The sequence below is a fragment of the Ctenopharyngodon idella genome, chromosome 3 (assembly GCF_019924925.1).
Source record: "Ctenopharyngodon idella isolate HZGC_01 chromosome 3, HZGC01, whole genome shotgun sequence".
In the NCBI taxonomy this organism is placed as follows: Eukaryota; Metazoa; Chordata; class Actinopteri; order Cypriniformes; family Xenocyprididae; genus Ctenopharyngodon; species Ctenopharyngodon idella.
The window spans coordinates 16,937,249-16,951,712 of NC_067222.1; the positions used below are offsets into that span (position 1 = coordinate 16,937,249).

At 37.6% G+C, this 14,464-nt stretch overlaps 3 protein-coding genes across 7 annotated transcripts in view; all 3 read right to left on the bottom strand.

The window, feature by feature from the left end:
- The window catches only part of LOC127508114 (obscurin-like), a 536,232-nt gene that overhangs the window by 75,228 nt on the left and 446,540 nt on the right, over positions 1 to 14,464 (bottom strand). The window lies entirely within an intron of this gene.
- Positions 1 to 14,464, bottom strand: part of LOC127508193 (gastrula zinc finger protein XlCGF7.1-like) — a 186,020-nt gene that overhangs the window by 62,865 nt on the left and 108,691 nt on the right. The window lies entirely within an intron of this gene.
- The window catches only part of LOC127508177 (SLAM family member 5-like), a 66,255-nt gene that overhangs the window by 50,234 nt on the left and 1,557 nt on the right, over positions 1 to 14,464 (bottom strand). Inside the window, exons 2-7 of one of the 3 annotated variants that reach the window (XR_007928707.1) lie at positions 11,372 to 13,571; positions 10,808 to 11,149; positions 10,078 to 10,362; positions 9,892 to 10,011; positions 9,195 to 9,259; positions 4,523 to 5,741 (exon numbers count right to left, since the gene is read on the bottom strand). Coding sequence is in view for 1 of the 3 variants with exons in the window: in XM_051885909.1 (XP_051741869.1) it covers positions 5,691 to 5,741; positions 9,195 to 9,259; positions 9,892 to 10,011; positions 10,078 to 10,362; positions 10,808 to 11,149; positions 11,372 to 11,417 (909 nt within the window). In the remaining 2 variants the exon portion in view is untranslated. Of the gene's footprint in view, positions 1 to 3,442; positions 5,742 to 9,194; positions 9,260 to 9,891; positions 10,012 to 10,077; positions 10,363 to 10,807; positions 11,150 to 11,371; positions 13,572 to 14,464 lie in introns of those variants that run through there. The other 2 variants (XR_007928708.1, XM_051885909.1) reach the window with 2 other exon arrangements.

A 14,464-nucleotide genomic window follows, 5' to 3' on the forward strand; every position in this document is an offset into this window, starting at 1 on the left:
CTGATGCAGCTGATGCCAGTGGTTTGTGTGGACTGATCTAAACCAAATGACACAACTCAATATTTTACCAGATGAAGAAAGACTGTGGAGATCAGGCTAAACATCTATGGATCATGAAGTTTAACAGACATCAATGCCAAAATGGGTTAATGTAGTCATGATGAGAGATGGGTTGAATATAAACTGAAGAACTGACTAAAGATCACTTCTTTTTATTTTTTTGACTATGACAGTGTGGTCAGACTTTTTTCTTCTCACCTTCATATTTCACACTCAACTTTGTTTTTTTTTTACACCCCAGTAGTCAACATCTTCCTAGAAGTGTTTAGCGGTGTGTTTTCAGCAGAAACACCTGCAGCCATGATGAGATCAATTACCTGTCACCTTTAAAAAAGTATTCATAAGATGTAAATGTGAATTAATCCTTTCAATATATTTTTTTAATGGCCTGGTAGTGATTGCAATATTTATTTTTTAGATAAACTGTCTGCTTAGTGAATAAATCTAAGAAAATTTAGAATCCAGAAGCAAAATTAATTGATTTTGTTTTATATCATAAAGTGGTTATATTAGCATTATTTGGTGCAAGTGTAACAGACGGGCATGTAAACCTCACTCCCCTGATCTCAAGAGGTGCTCTAGCGACTGATGCTACAGACTGCAGTCTTTAGCCTCGTTGTTAGAGCACCCGACTCCGATGCTGGCGGACCCGGGTTTGAGTCCCGCTTAGAGTGGGCGGTTCGAACTGTAGGGGTTGCACTGGTGCCGTGACCCGGATGGGAGTGAGGTTTACCCCTTATTTACACTGCACGTCTGCGGCGCGTTATGGCTCAGGCAAGGTTTTGTTCTGTCCTCTACGAGGTGTCAACTCACACCAGGATCATTTCAGAAGCGAAGCAGCTGGATTCGCGAGACCACGAGATGTGTTTATTGCTATGCCATACTTTGTTTTGCTGTAGCCTAAAGACGAAGTTGATACACTTAAAAGTCCAGTTATGGATGACAAGAATAAAAGTTTTTCAACTTCGAATCTCTTGTCGTCAATTTCTGGCCTCCTAGTGATGTGAAATATGAGCTCGAGTCTACACAGAGTGATTGTTTTCACTTTATTTTGTATTTGAGCTGCGCTACTTGGACGCGGTGTCCGTCTAAAATAGACTTGGCGCCTATGTTTTGTGAAACATACAGGACGGGCATGAGCGCCGCCGCAGAAGTTGCATATATGCAAGTACCGACAATGCTGTCTGGTGCACGTGCCGATGTTGAAGTTGTTGCAAGACTGTCTGTTGTCAGCAGAGAAAGATGCTCTGTGTCTGAAGAAGGAACTATGTGAATTTGTGTTGATGGTTGATTTAACAGAGGCTGTGTCCGGGCAGGGGGGAATGGAGGGGTTCATTTGTGGGCATGCTACGGTGGAATGTGCCCCTGACCTGCAGATAACGCATTAAACATTCCTGCAGCCTAGGAATACTCTGCTATGTAAGTCGGGGTCGAGTGTACACCAGTAGGGGAACTGGTTCCACTGGGCTACCCTGACAGCACACTTAGCAGAGAAAAGCTTGTGGTAAGTATAGAACAGGCATCGGAGTTGCTGTGAACAGAGAGTAATGTGATTTTGTATGTAGGAGAAGGCTGTAAGGAAGAGACTGTCGGTGGAGGCAGCTTCACACTTGAGTCGGCCTGTGGGGCTTGAGGAGGGAGATTGAGAAATCTGGGGCACGGCCCAGGCTCGCTGAAGGCCTGCTGCTATGGTCTGACGCTCACAGAGCTCCAGATCTTGTGCGGGAGGAAGGTGGTGGTGTTGGGCGAGGCGAATTCGAATTCAATTTTGTCTGCATATTGGCCACCTTGGATGCTGGAGTGGATTTAAGAGAGAGGTTGGCTGATTGCAAGGTAACATATAGTTTGTGCAAATCCGCTTTGTTCATTCTGCGCGAAGGCTGAACATCAGAATTAATCCGCGCTTGCCTCAGACTCAGTACTGTCCATTTCCCAATAGTCGGGATCGTTGGCACGGCCGAACGATAAGAGGACGTTGGGGAGGAAGCTGGAATTCTCGCCGGTGGTGGCGAGGGTAGGCCTCGGCGTCTTGGCAAGCGAGTGGCTGCTCGAGCAGGCCGGCGCCCGCGTGATGAAACCTGGGGCTCGGTGGCGGTTTCAGGCGGAGAAGGAGTGTTCCTGGGGCCGGCAGATTGTGGCAGAGGATCCGGAGAAGAGTTGGACTCGTCATCAGATGGGAAGAGCTGAATTTGAGACATCGTAGCAACGGGTGAACCAAATGCTGATAAACTGTCAGACGAACAGAGATAAGACTGTTGTATATATACACCTCTTGTTGTTAATGGGTTGATTAACTGAATGCTCTCCACTCATGTTAATTAGGTTAATTATCTGAACCTGCTCCTTCTGAACTTTGTTAATAAAACATCATAAAGTGTTGCCGACCAAACGCTATATACTTCTTATACTCGCCAACACTGACCAATACTCATATTTGGCACTTTGGTGACCTTGACCGAATACCACATTCATTAACTCACAAAAATCCATTAAATTAAACAACACATAAATTAAAGCACATTTGGAACAACAGTGATACTGTCAAAGGATGAATTAATGAAGCTGATTTCATTTATTACTCAGCCCTGCATCTTAAAGGGGTCATGAAGTGGATTTTCTTATTATTTTATAATGTTTCCTTATAATGTATCACTTATAATGTTAGTATGATTTTTACATCAAAAATGGTCATAATATAGAAATAAAAGGTAATTCCTACGCTGATTTTATCCCTCTGGTTTAAACGCTTTGTTTGAAGGGGCGTATCTGCTGTGAGACTTTAGTGTAAACACCCACAGCTGTGATTGGATGACATCTTTGCATTTGAAATACGCATTACATGTGGAACCCTCTTGGATACTTTTACTATTAACAAATTCGTTAGACCAAAGGGTTAGTTCACCCAAAAATGAAAATTATCCCATGATTGAGACGCGTCCTAGATGTATATTACTATCTTCTTTCAGACAAGCACAATCTGAGATATATTTAAAAATAAATATCCTTATCCTCCAAGGTTTATAATGATTGTGAATGGCTTCCCAAATTTTGAAGACCAAAAAAAAAAAAAAAATCGATCCTTAAAAAGATTAATCCATACCACTCCAGGGGATTAATAAAGGCCTTCTGAAGCAAATCGATGCGTTTGTGTAAAACAAATTTGACTATTTTTATAGCTTGATTATATACATGATTTTTTTTCTTAACTAAATGAGACAAAGACCTCTTAAATGCCAAAAGATAATGAAAAATTTGATTTCTCATGTCATGTTTAAAACAACAACAACAATAATAATAATAATAATAATAATAATAATAATAAAGAAGTGATTCAGCTGAGATCAAAAATAAAACAAAAACATGAAATATTCAAAATTTATCATTTAACTTATTAAAATATAAAATTTATTAACATATATTTCATAACCATATCTTCATAACCTCATAAATAAATAAGCTGTTTTTCATAATATCTGTAATTTTCTGTGATTGTTTGGATGTTGTAAAGCACCCTCATATTTGCATTTTCTTCTGTTACTGTCCATAATTCCAACCTTAAAAATCAATATTAGGCATAAAATAATGTCTTCAGAATCAGAATACAAGTGAAAACTGGTTGAGAAATAACAGCGAGCGCAGAGGAAGATATGGACGTTTTTCTAATACAGTAATTAAGGGATTATACAAGACATCTTCACTTTACAAATAGCTGTCAAAAGCAGAAATGCTACAAAATTCATCATATTGTGTGGGGAAACTGTAATGTACTAGAGCAAAACAGGCTCTAGTTTTGTAATCAGTGGCCCAAAATGAGTAAGAAACAAGCATTGCACTTCAAACAGGGTGGTGTCAACTATAAATGTTTTTACAAACCCGATTCCAAAAAAAGTTGGGACACTGTACAAATTGTGAATAAAAAAGGAATGCAATGATGTGGAAGTTTCAAATTTCAATATTTTATTCAGAATACAACATAGATGACATATCAAATGTTTAAACTGAGAAAATGTATCATTTTAAGGGAAAAATAAGTTGATTTTAAATTTCATGGCATCAACACATCTCAAAAAAGTTGGGACAAGGCCATATTTACCACTGTGTGGCATCCCCTCTTCTTTTTATAACAGTCTGCAAACGTCTGGGGACTGAGGAGACAAGTTGCTCAAGTTTAGGAATAGGAATGTTGTCCCATTCTTGTCTAATACAGGCTTCTAGTTGCTCAACTGTCTTAGGTCTTCTTTGTCGCATCTTCCTCTTTATGATGCACCAAATGTTTTCTATGGGTGAAAGATCTGGACTGCAGGCTGTCCATTTCAGTACCCGGATCCTTCTTCTACGCAGCCATGATGTTGTAATTGATGCAGTATGCGGTCTGGCATTGTCATGTTGGAAAATGCAAGGTCTTTCCTGAAAGAGACGACGTCTGGATGGGAGCATATGTTGTTCTAGAACTTGGATATACCTTTCAGCATTGATGGTGCCTTTCCAGATGTGTAAGCTGCCCACGCCACACGCACTCATGCAACCCCATACCATCAGAGATGCAGGCTTCTGAACTGAGCGCTGATAACAACTTGGGTTGTCCTTGTCCTCTTTAGTCCGGATGACATGGTGTCCCAGTTTTCCAAAAAGAACTTCAAATTTTTATTCGTCTGACCACAGAACAGTTTTCCACTTTGCCACAGTCCATTTTAAATGAGCCTTGGCCCAGAGAAAACGCCTGTGCTTCTGGATCGTGTTTAGATATGGCTTCTTTTTTGACCTATAGAGTTTTAGCCGGCAACGGCGAATGGCACGGTGGATTGTGTTCACCGACAATGTTTTCTGGAAGTATTCCTGAGCCCATGTTATGATTTCCATTACAGTAGCATTCCTGTATGTGATGCAGTGCCGTCTAAGGGCCCGAAGATCACGGGCATCCAGTATGGTTTTCCGGCCTTGACCCTTACGCACAGAGATTGTTCCAGATTCTCTGAATCTTTGGATGATATTATGCACTGTAGATGATGATAACTTCAAACTCTTTGCAATTTTTCTCTGAGAAACTCCTTTCTGATATTGCTCCACTATTTTTCGCCGCAGCATTGGGGGAACTGGTGATCCTCTGCCCATCTTGACTTCTGAGAGACACTGCCACTCTGAGAGGCTCTTTTTATACCCAATCATGTTGCCAATCGACCTAATAAGTTGCAAATTGGTCCTCCAGCTGTTCCTTATATGTACATTTAACTTTTCCGGCCTCTTATTGCTACCTGTCCCAACTTTTTTGGAATGTGTAGCTCTCATGAAATCCAAAATGAGCCAATATTTGGCATGACATTTCAAAATGTCTCACTTTCAACATTTGATATGTTATCTATATTCTATTGTGAATAAAATATAAGTTTATGAGATGTGTAAATTATTGCATTCCTTTTTTATTCACAATTTGTACAGTGTCCCAACTTTTTTGGAATCGGGTTTGTATATATATATATATATATATATATATACTTATTGGGAACCAAATGAAAGAGAGAAATGAAATTTAAATGTGTATATATTTGTGTTCATATGAAATTCCTTCCCAGAATTTGGGCTGTAGAACGTTAGAAACCCCAAAACAGAATCCCAGTTTGATGAAGAGTTGATCAACGTCTTGAAACTTCTGCGTACACCACATTTTCCTGCTTTTCAGTCCTCTAAAAGAAAACACAAATACATGTTCACAAATGTAGCCTGTTTATCATGAACATTATTTACACATCTGTCATCCTCCTCCTTCTGCTACGAACACTTTAAAATGTATATATTCTTGTTAAAAACGTTCATTGATGTTAAAATGTACTAGTCTTTACCCATTCAGTACTCACTCATATCTGCAAAAATACTACAAGTACATATCATGGTATATGTCAGTAATTCTCTATTTGTTTGTTGTATACACAATTTTTCTCATTAAATCTAGTATATGGGGGAATGTGGGTTATAATGTACATGCAGTTCACCTTTTAGTGCTTGATCCTGTTCTGTACACACACACTTCAGTAAAATACAGGAGTGACAAAACTTTCTACAACAGAATTAACTCACAAAAAAATCCTACACATCTGAACATCTTATTGTTAATGACGCATTTAAACGCATATGAGAGTTGTGTGTCTCTACTGTGTGCACGGTGCGAGAAAACACAGCAAATGAGGTACAGCTTTACTCATACTCGAAAAAATAGACATAACCCTCTGGTCCTCTTCGGTCAAAAATGATTTTACATTTTTTGCTTCATTGGAATGGAATGACACTTGGGGACTTTTGTCGTATTAGCTATGTGAACACACACACAAAAACATGATTCAGATATGTTAAAGGGTCGAAAAAAAATAGTCACACTTGGCTTCTTACTATGACCAATGGGAAATATGAAAAAAAAATAATATGAAAACTCAGAGAATCTTTTGGTGGTACAAACTACAAAGTGCACAGCAATGAAGGAGTGACACTCTAAATGTCAAGAGAGCAAAACAGACACAACCAACCCCCAACTCACACTAGCCTGACTGCAACACAGACCAAGTTCTTGCAAAAGTGTGAAATAAAATCAATACTTCAGCCACAAGCGGTAAAAAAATGAACAGCCAGGAAGAGGTTACACTCTAAAGCATTGAGAGTGCAAAGCAGACACACACACTCACTTACACACACTTACTTACATACACAATACACCATTATACACACACAAATGAACCGGTGTGGCTGTAACAATATGGTAAAATTGAGTCAAAAGACTCAAATAAGAGGTTGAAATCAGATCAGACCCAAATTTACTAAGCTGTGATAAAGCATACATATCCATTTTGTTACAATTTTATTGAATTTTGATGTTATGTGTAACATAATTTCCTCCTCTGTGTTCAGGTTTGACTATAGTAAAAAAATAATGCAAAAACTGGCACTTCAAATCAACATTTCAAACAAAAGAAAATCTAAACTTTGACAAAAAGTCTAACAGTACAACTTAATCAAAATAAGTATTTATGTCTAAAACCACTAGAAAATTTATAAGCCACTTTCTATAGAACGATATGGGAATCTAGTGGTTACACCACAACATTAAACGTTTTTCTTTATTTACTCCCACCAGATGGCACGAATCTACCTTCAAAAAATGAATTTTAAATGCCTTGTCTTATATTAGAACAAAATTGTGTTATATTTTCAATGGGAAAACATAGCTACTAAAAATTGTATAAATATTAGTATCATAAAATACCCTCAAAATTTTAAGTTACACTGTAAATTATTCTCAGGATTTCACAGGATGTAACTGTAATATTTCACAGTAAATTACATTATTACCCCTTCACCGGCTTTAACTGTGATATTTCACAATATAATACCGTATTCAGAATTTAATTGTGAAAATAGTGTATAAGTGCGTCATTTGGGATGCAACTAAGACGCAACACTCGTATTGTTTTGTATGGGAGAAAGTACAACACGCAATATGGCAGAATAAGTCCCGCCTTCTAAATAAGAGCCGATTGGTAAAGTCTTCACGTCACTGCAGCTGCCGTTAGAAGCTCCGGTTCCTATAGAAACAGTCAGACGCACGCTTCCCGCACTTATGACTGCGCATGCAACCTGAAAAATACCGTTTTTTGTCACGATTTGAGCATTTAGAAACAATATTTATGAGACAGTTGTTGTCAGATTTCATTGGTGATTTCAAATATGAAATTTAATCGAAAGCTTGGCAAACAGCTTTGGAGAATTTGATGTTTCCCCATTTAAAGAGATAGGAGCTGCACTTGCATGCCTGAGAGGCATTTCTAAGATGGCCGCCAAGTGAAATGACTTGTCTTAAAGGGACTTTGTCTGAGTTCTCTCGTCTCCTCCGTGGTCTCATCCGACGGATTCAGGAGTAAGTGTTAAAATGTCAAATTTTGTTTGTTTGTGGTAGTGCATTTTATTTAAAAGTATTAACCAAGTAGCGTTAGTTATAGGTTCTGTTGTCTTGTTGTTAGTGGTACTACTCACAAAGGTTTGAGCGCGTAAATTTTTTAAACAAGAAATGAACAGTTGTGTTAACGGTACCATATTAGGTTATTAGCTAACTGTGAGACATTAGCTACACAGTCGGAAATTTTTTGGAGCACCATTTCTAAAAAAAATTGGTAATTTTCTGTTAATTTTAGCTTTTCTAACAGCGTTCTCTCTTTCCCTGTTATAGGTTCTCCCTACAGTATTTTTATGCGGTGAACAATAAATGGAGAATAAAGTTGTAAGGTAAGCTGTGGCCTTAACATAGGCATTATGACCATTATTATCATCAACCAGAGAAATTATAGTGTCGTAGATTAGAGTAAATTCATCTCAAATTAGTAACATTAGCTGGGCTTCGTAACTTTCTCCCCTGCTGTGCGTGTGATGCGGAGCAGCCGTTGTCTGCCTCATCGACTGAAAATACTGCCTAATCTAAGACAAACCTCTACCATAGCTGTTATTCTACTCTTACTCTATTTATATGTTATTTTTGCAGCTCTTTTTACAGGACTGCTCTTGACTGTGTGTTGGTGATGGAAGTGTTTTTCAGTTGCTGTTGTTTAAATGGTTGCGGTTTAGCTGAGTAATGTCACCTCGTTCAAACTGACACTTTTTTTCTGTCAGTCCAAGACCAAGCCCAAACAAGTACAAAAACACTTTTTAGTTGTTATAAGGGTTGCTTATATTTAATGGTGTACATTCTTCCAGGCCAAAACCCAGAACCGAGTTGGCATTTTAGTACTTCTATTTCCATCGTCCAGAAGTCAGATGGTTTTTGGTTAACACAGCTTTTATTCTACAAAATAAAATACATCCCTACCCATGAGTTTTCAAAGCTGTTGCACATCTTGAAAAAGACGGTTGCTATCAAGTGGTTAAAGCAGACTACAGAGGCAGTCGGCAACTTTAACCGTCATCACGGCGAACAGATAAACTTTACAGCCTTGTTATGCTTACAGTTTTGCTCTTACAATCTATAGAGATTCTGATTGGGTAGATGATTTGAAAGCGCTCTTACCAAACCTTGTTTAATAAAACATCATTTGTGTGCAGTAATGTGTGTTATTCACTGCTGAAGCAATACAGAGACTCACAGAAATTAAACATCTTACCGATTTATGTGCTTTTCCTTTGTAGAAGGTTGGACCAGCGTAAATTATGTCTGTCTGAGTCTGAACTGCTTCAACAAAAATGACAGAAACAAAACACTTATTGAAACAATGTATATATGTGACCTGTGCTGGTGAAATGAGTCAGAATGAGCACTGGCAAATTTTGAGCTAAAGGCAAAACAAGTGTAAATTTTGGTCGAATTTGAGGTTTTCACAAAAATAAGTTCATTAAGCGCTCGTCTAGAGATCCCAATGCTCCAAAGAGAAATTAAACATCTAAAAGTGTCTTTATTTGTTCATTTTCTGAGAGGAGTACCTTTATTTTGACCATGAAAATTGCTGTTTTTCTGCTCACTTCTGGACGACTGGAAGTTTGGTATCATTTTAAAGTGCAACATTCTAACTTTGTGAATAATTATAGCGAATTCTCGATGGCATGAGTCTGAACCAGTGAAATGTGATTTTCAAATGGCTTTTGACTTGGTTTGTGCCAAATTTGGTGTTATTACCAGGGATTTAAGGTATGGTTGCTTTTTGTTTTCTTAAAGTTGACTTTGCTGACTCTATCGACTTCAAACAGGTGCAGCTCAGTCATTTTTCTGACTAAAACTCATTTTTAAAAATGTGATCATTGTGACTCATTTTGCCAGCATGGGTCACAAATTTTACAAATACATAAGTGGTAAGTAATTCTTGCCTTTTGGGTCAGTTTTATTGTGTTTCCTGCAGATGCAGAAGATCCCGAGAGCAATAACAATCAACAGAGATCCAGCAGCAGCAGCAGCAGAGATCAGCACTGTCAGAGAGACTGGAGGACCTGAAAGAGACAGTCATTAGCCCAGATCAATGTGTGCAGAAACACCAGATATCATCAGTGAAGTACCTGCAGCACATGTGTGACAGAGATGAGTGTTGTTGAGGTGTTGAGTCTGGTTTCTGATGGGATTGTTCAGCACACAGCTGTAGGAATCATCCACACACTCCAGATGGAGAAGAAGATCAGACCGGCTGCTGAGATCAGACACACTGATGTTGGACAATACACTGTTTCCTTTGAACCAGGAGAGAGTCACATGACTCACATTCACAGCTGAACACACCAATGAACATGATGATGATGATGATGATGATGAAGAGTTACTGCTGATGACAGGAACAGGCAGACGAGCTGGAAAAAGAGAGTAAGATTTTGTGTGTGTGTGTTTTATTTTCTGTCTGTCCACTTTCTATCTCAAGTAAAGGTTCATCACACACACACACACACACACACACACACACACAGGTCATTGCTGACACTCTATCAACATTTATAAACCATTCAAGTTTGAAATTAAATGAAAGTATCAAGCAAAATGAAAACAAAACCATCTGATGTCATCACAGGATCATCAAACATAATATGTGTTTGAAATGTTCATGACTTTCAGAGAAAAGACAAAAATGACTCAATTCAGCAATCTTGTTTATATGCTGGTGGAATTTTTTTATATAATTATTTTTATTTCCAAAAAAAAAAAAAAAAAAATGCAACCATTTATAAAAAAAGAATAATTTTTACTGGACATACTGTAGTAGAGAAAACTAATGAGAGTGTAAAAAGTGTTTTAACTCACCATAGACAGTGAGATTGATCGTGTTGAGCAGCGTCTCTCTGCTGGTGCTGGAGACTGTATAAGGTCCAGAGTCTGTGGTTCTGCTGTTGATGATGGTCAGAGATCCAGTCTGATGATCCAGTTTCAGTCTGTCTCTCAATCTCCCAGCAGCAGTAGTATTAAATAAACTGCTCTTATTATTCTGTATGTTGATTTTAGCTATGCCAATGTTTCCAAATTTCCACATTATCAGATCATTATGTGATTTATTATCTGATCTCTGTATTTCAGTAGGATCAGTGTTTAGAGTGACTGATTCTCCTTCCATCACTTCCATCTTCACTTCATCAACACCAAACACACCTGATCAACAAACAGAAATATTTACTCAATTAAAAGTGTTTCTGCCAGTTTTAGTAATTTTGAATCTATTTATAAATTGCCATGCAAAAACACACAAACAAAACCTGCCCTAATTTCAATGAATACTCATTCTAGCAGCATGAACACAAAAGTATTTTAGCCTGATTCAACAATATCAGAGGCAAACTAAACGATGGGAATAATAGCCTTAAAATTACTCACCAGCCAGACTCCACGAGCACAAACAGATGAAAATGAGCATCTTCATAACAGAGCTGTTATAATAATCAGATCCTGAGAGTCTTGAAAACGCTGAATGTTTTGTAACAAAGCAAACGACTCAGAGCGCTGCCGGTCTGAAGTGAAGTGGTTTAGTTGTGAACAAACTCCTCCCTTCAGAGACTGTACAGCATATGCCTTCTCGAAATGGAAGAAATAAACATATGAAGTCTTTCTGAAGGTGCCAGTAGTTGTTAAGAAAAATTCATGAACTGAACGGTTTCAGATTTGATACTCACAAAAATAGCAATAGGCCCCACTGGAGTAACAACTATCATAACACTTTTACGAGTGAAGAGAAAGCACATAAAATGACTTCCAAAAGCGTAAATTCAGGTTGATTGGGACACTTTTTCCAAGTCATCTCAAAGGCAAAAAGTGTCCCAAACACCCTGAATTCACCATATTTAAGTGTATAAATGTGTATTAAGAGTAATAATATATTCAACCTACATATGAAAAAACAATATTTAAACGAGTGCAAATGAGCTTGAAAAATGAAACTAAATACATATACATGAAACACTTTAACAGAGAGGACAGAAGGACTGAAATAATCTGGGTTTGAGAAAGAAAACAATGTAAAATGATTCAGATGTTGGCAGAACAGTCAGTATCAGCTGTTCTTAAACACAAATGATCACAAATATCGTTCTGAGAGTGAAGGAGGAGTTTCTTCACACTGACTGAACCACTTCACTTCAGACTGACGTTCTCAAGAGAGCAGGACCTGTGAATATTATTATAACAGTTCTGTTGCCAAACTTCAGTGAACTGCTGAAAAAATGTTCGAGACTTTTATTCTCTTCTGTTTGTGCTCCTGGAGTCGATCTGGTAAGTGTTCTTATGGCTTCAGTTGTTTTTGTATTATCATAAGTTCATCTGCACATCATTCTGCTCTTTATTATTTCCATCATTTATATTTTCAAGATGTATCAGACTAATATACCCAACTTTTGTGCAGAATGAAGAGCTATTTCTCAATGGTGAAACTTTTAAAAACATTTGAAATGTTTGTTGATCAGGTGTGTTTGGTGTTGATGAACTGAAGATGGTATCAGTGACGGAAGGAGAATCGGTCACTCTTCACACTGATCTTACTGATCTACAGAGAGATGTGATAATGTGGAAATTTGGAAACATTGGCATAGCTAAAATCAACATACAGAATAATAAGAGCAGTTTATTTAATTCTACTGCTGCTGGGAGATTCAGAGGCAGACTGAAACTGGATCATCAGACTGGATCTCTGACCATCATCAACAGCAGAACCACAGACTCTGGACTTTATACAGTCTCCAGCAGCAGCAGAGAGATGCCGCTCAACACGTTCAATCTCACTGTCTATGGTGAGGAGAGGATTACATCTGTTATGCATTAATCACTGTTATATTATTGTGAATATTATAAAGTGATAGAATATTCTATAATTGTACAGATTCATTTTTTTTTCCATTTCATGCCTTAATATAATTATTGTAATTATCAACATTTTATAATAATCGTTTCTTTAATTCTTAAAATCAATTTTAAATATCTATGAAATGATAAAAATCACAGCACTCTTATGGACTTAATTATTTATATTCTGTCATGTTTCCAGCTCGTCTGCCTGTTCCTGTCATCAGCAGTAACTCTTCATCATCATCATCATCATCATGTTCACTGGTGTGTTCAGCTGTGAATGTGAGTCATGTGACTCTCTCCTGGTTCAAAGGAAACAGTGTATTGTCCAACATCAGTGTGTCTGATCTCAGCAGCCGGTCTGATCTTCTTCTCCATCTGGAGTGTGTGGATGATTCCTACAGCTGTGTGCTGAACAATCCCATCAGAAACCAGACTCAACACCTCAACAACACTCATCTCTGTCACACATGTGCAGGTATATCAGCAGCACTATATTTTGTTTTTCACAAACTAAACAATATTTCTATTTTAACATTGCTCATTTCTTGTCTCACAAGACCGTATCCACTGTTGTGGCTGTACTGAAGCTGTGATCCGATTGGCTCTCTCTGCTGTGGTGGGCGTGGCTACTGTGGTTGTTCTGGTTTATGACATCAGATCCAGAAGTCTTCAACAGAAGAAGAGCGTGCAGAAATAACCATCAAACTCTCAGGAAGATGGAGATGTTCTTGCATAACTGGAGGCATTATATATAAAACATTGTTTTAATTTATTTCAATGGTATTTGCAGCACTTTTCACGATACAGATCATTCTACAGCAGCTTTACAAAGAATAATGCTTTACAAACCTATTGTGTTCAATCAGACAATAATCATAATGTGCTCACATCTTTTTCTGTATTCTGGTGTATTATTTTAAGATTGCAGGGTCAAGGACTCCCGTTCAGTGAGAAAATGTTCAGCTATTGTTTATATCTGCTGACAGATGTTTGGGGAAATAAGATACAGCAGTTTTTCAACCATTTTATGTTTTATTAATTTATTAAAAATGTTAATATTGCTGTCCCCATTTAATCACACATATTTGTTGTAAGCCATAATTGGCTGTAATTGCCTGTAATGTCAGTCTTTTTGAGAAGAATCTGAGTCACATGATCGGGGGCATAATAAAATGTGGATCTAACCCTAATCAAGCGCCTGATCAATGCTAATCAAGGATTACTACGAACTACAGGCAGGTCATGTCAACTGTGTCATGGAAATGTTCATTACTCGAAGCTTTTAAAAACGGTGCACACTAACGACATCTTGCGGTCAGAAGGTGGAAAAAGCTGCCTTTGCATCCCAGATGACACAGATATATATATTTTTTTTCATTTAAGTTTCATGTAATAAATCAGTTTGTGCTATGAAAAGATATATATATAAAAATAGCCTTTCACATGTAATTTTACTGTGAATACATTTCTGGGGGAAAAATAGGCAAGTTTAGGCATATATGATCAAAAATAAATGAAGATTATCATAGAATGGTCCGTTGAAGCACTTATGATCTGGGAATAAATACAAACTTAACATGCACAAAACTACACATGTAAATATTTATTCGTATTATGACATCAAAAAGC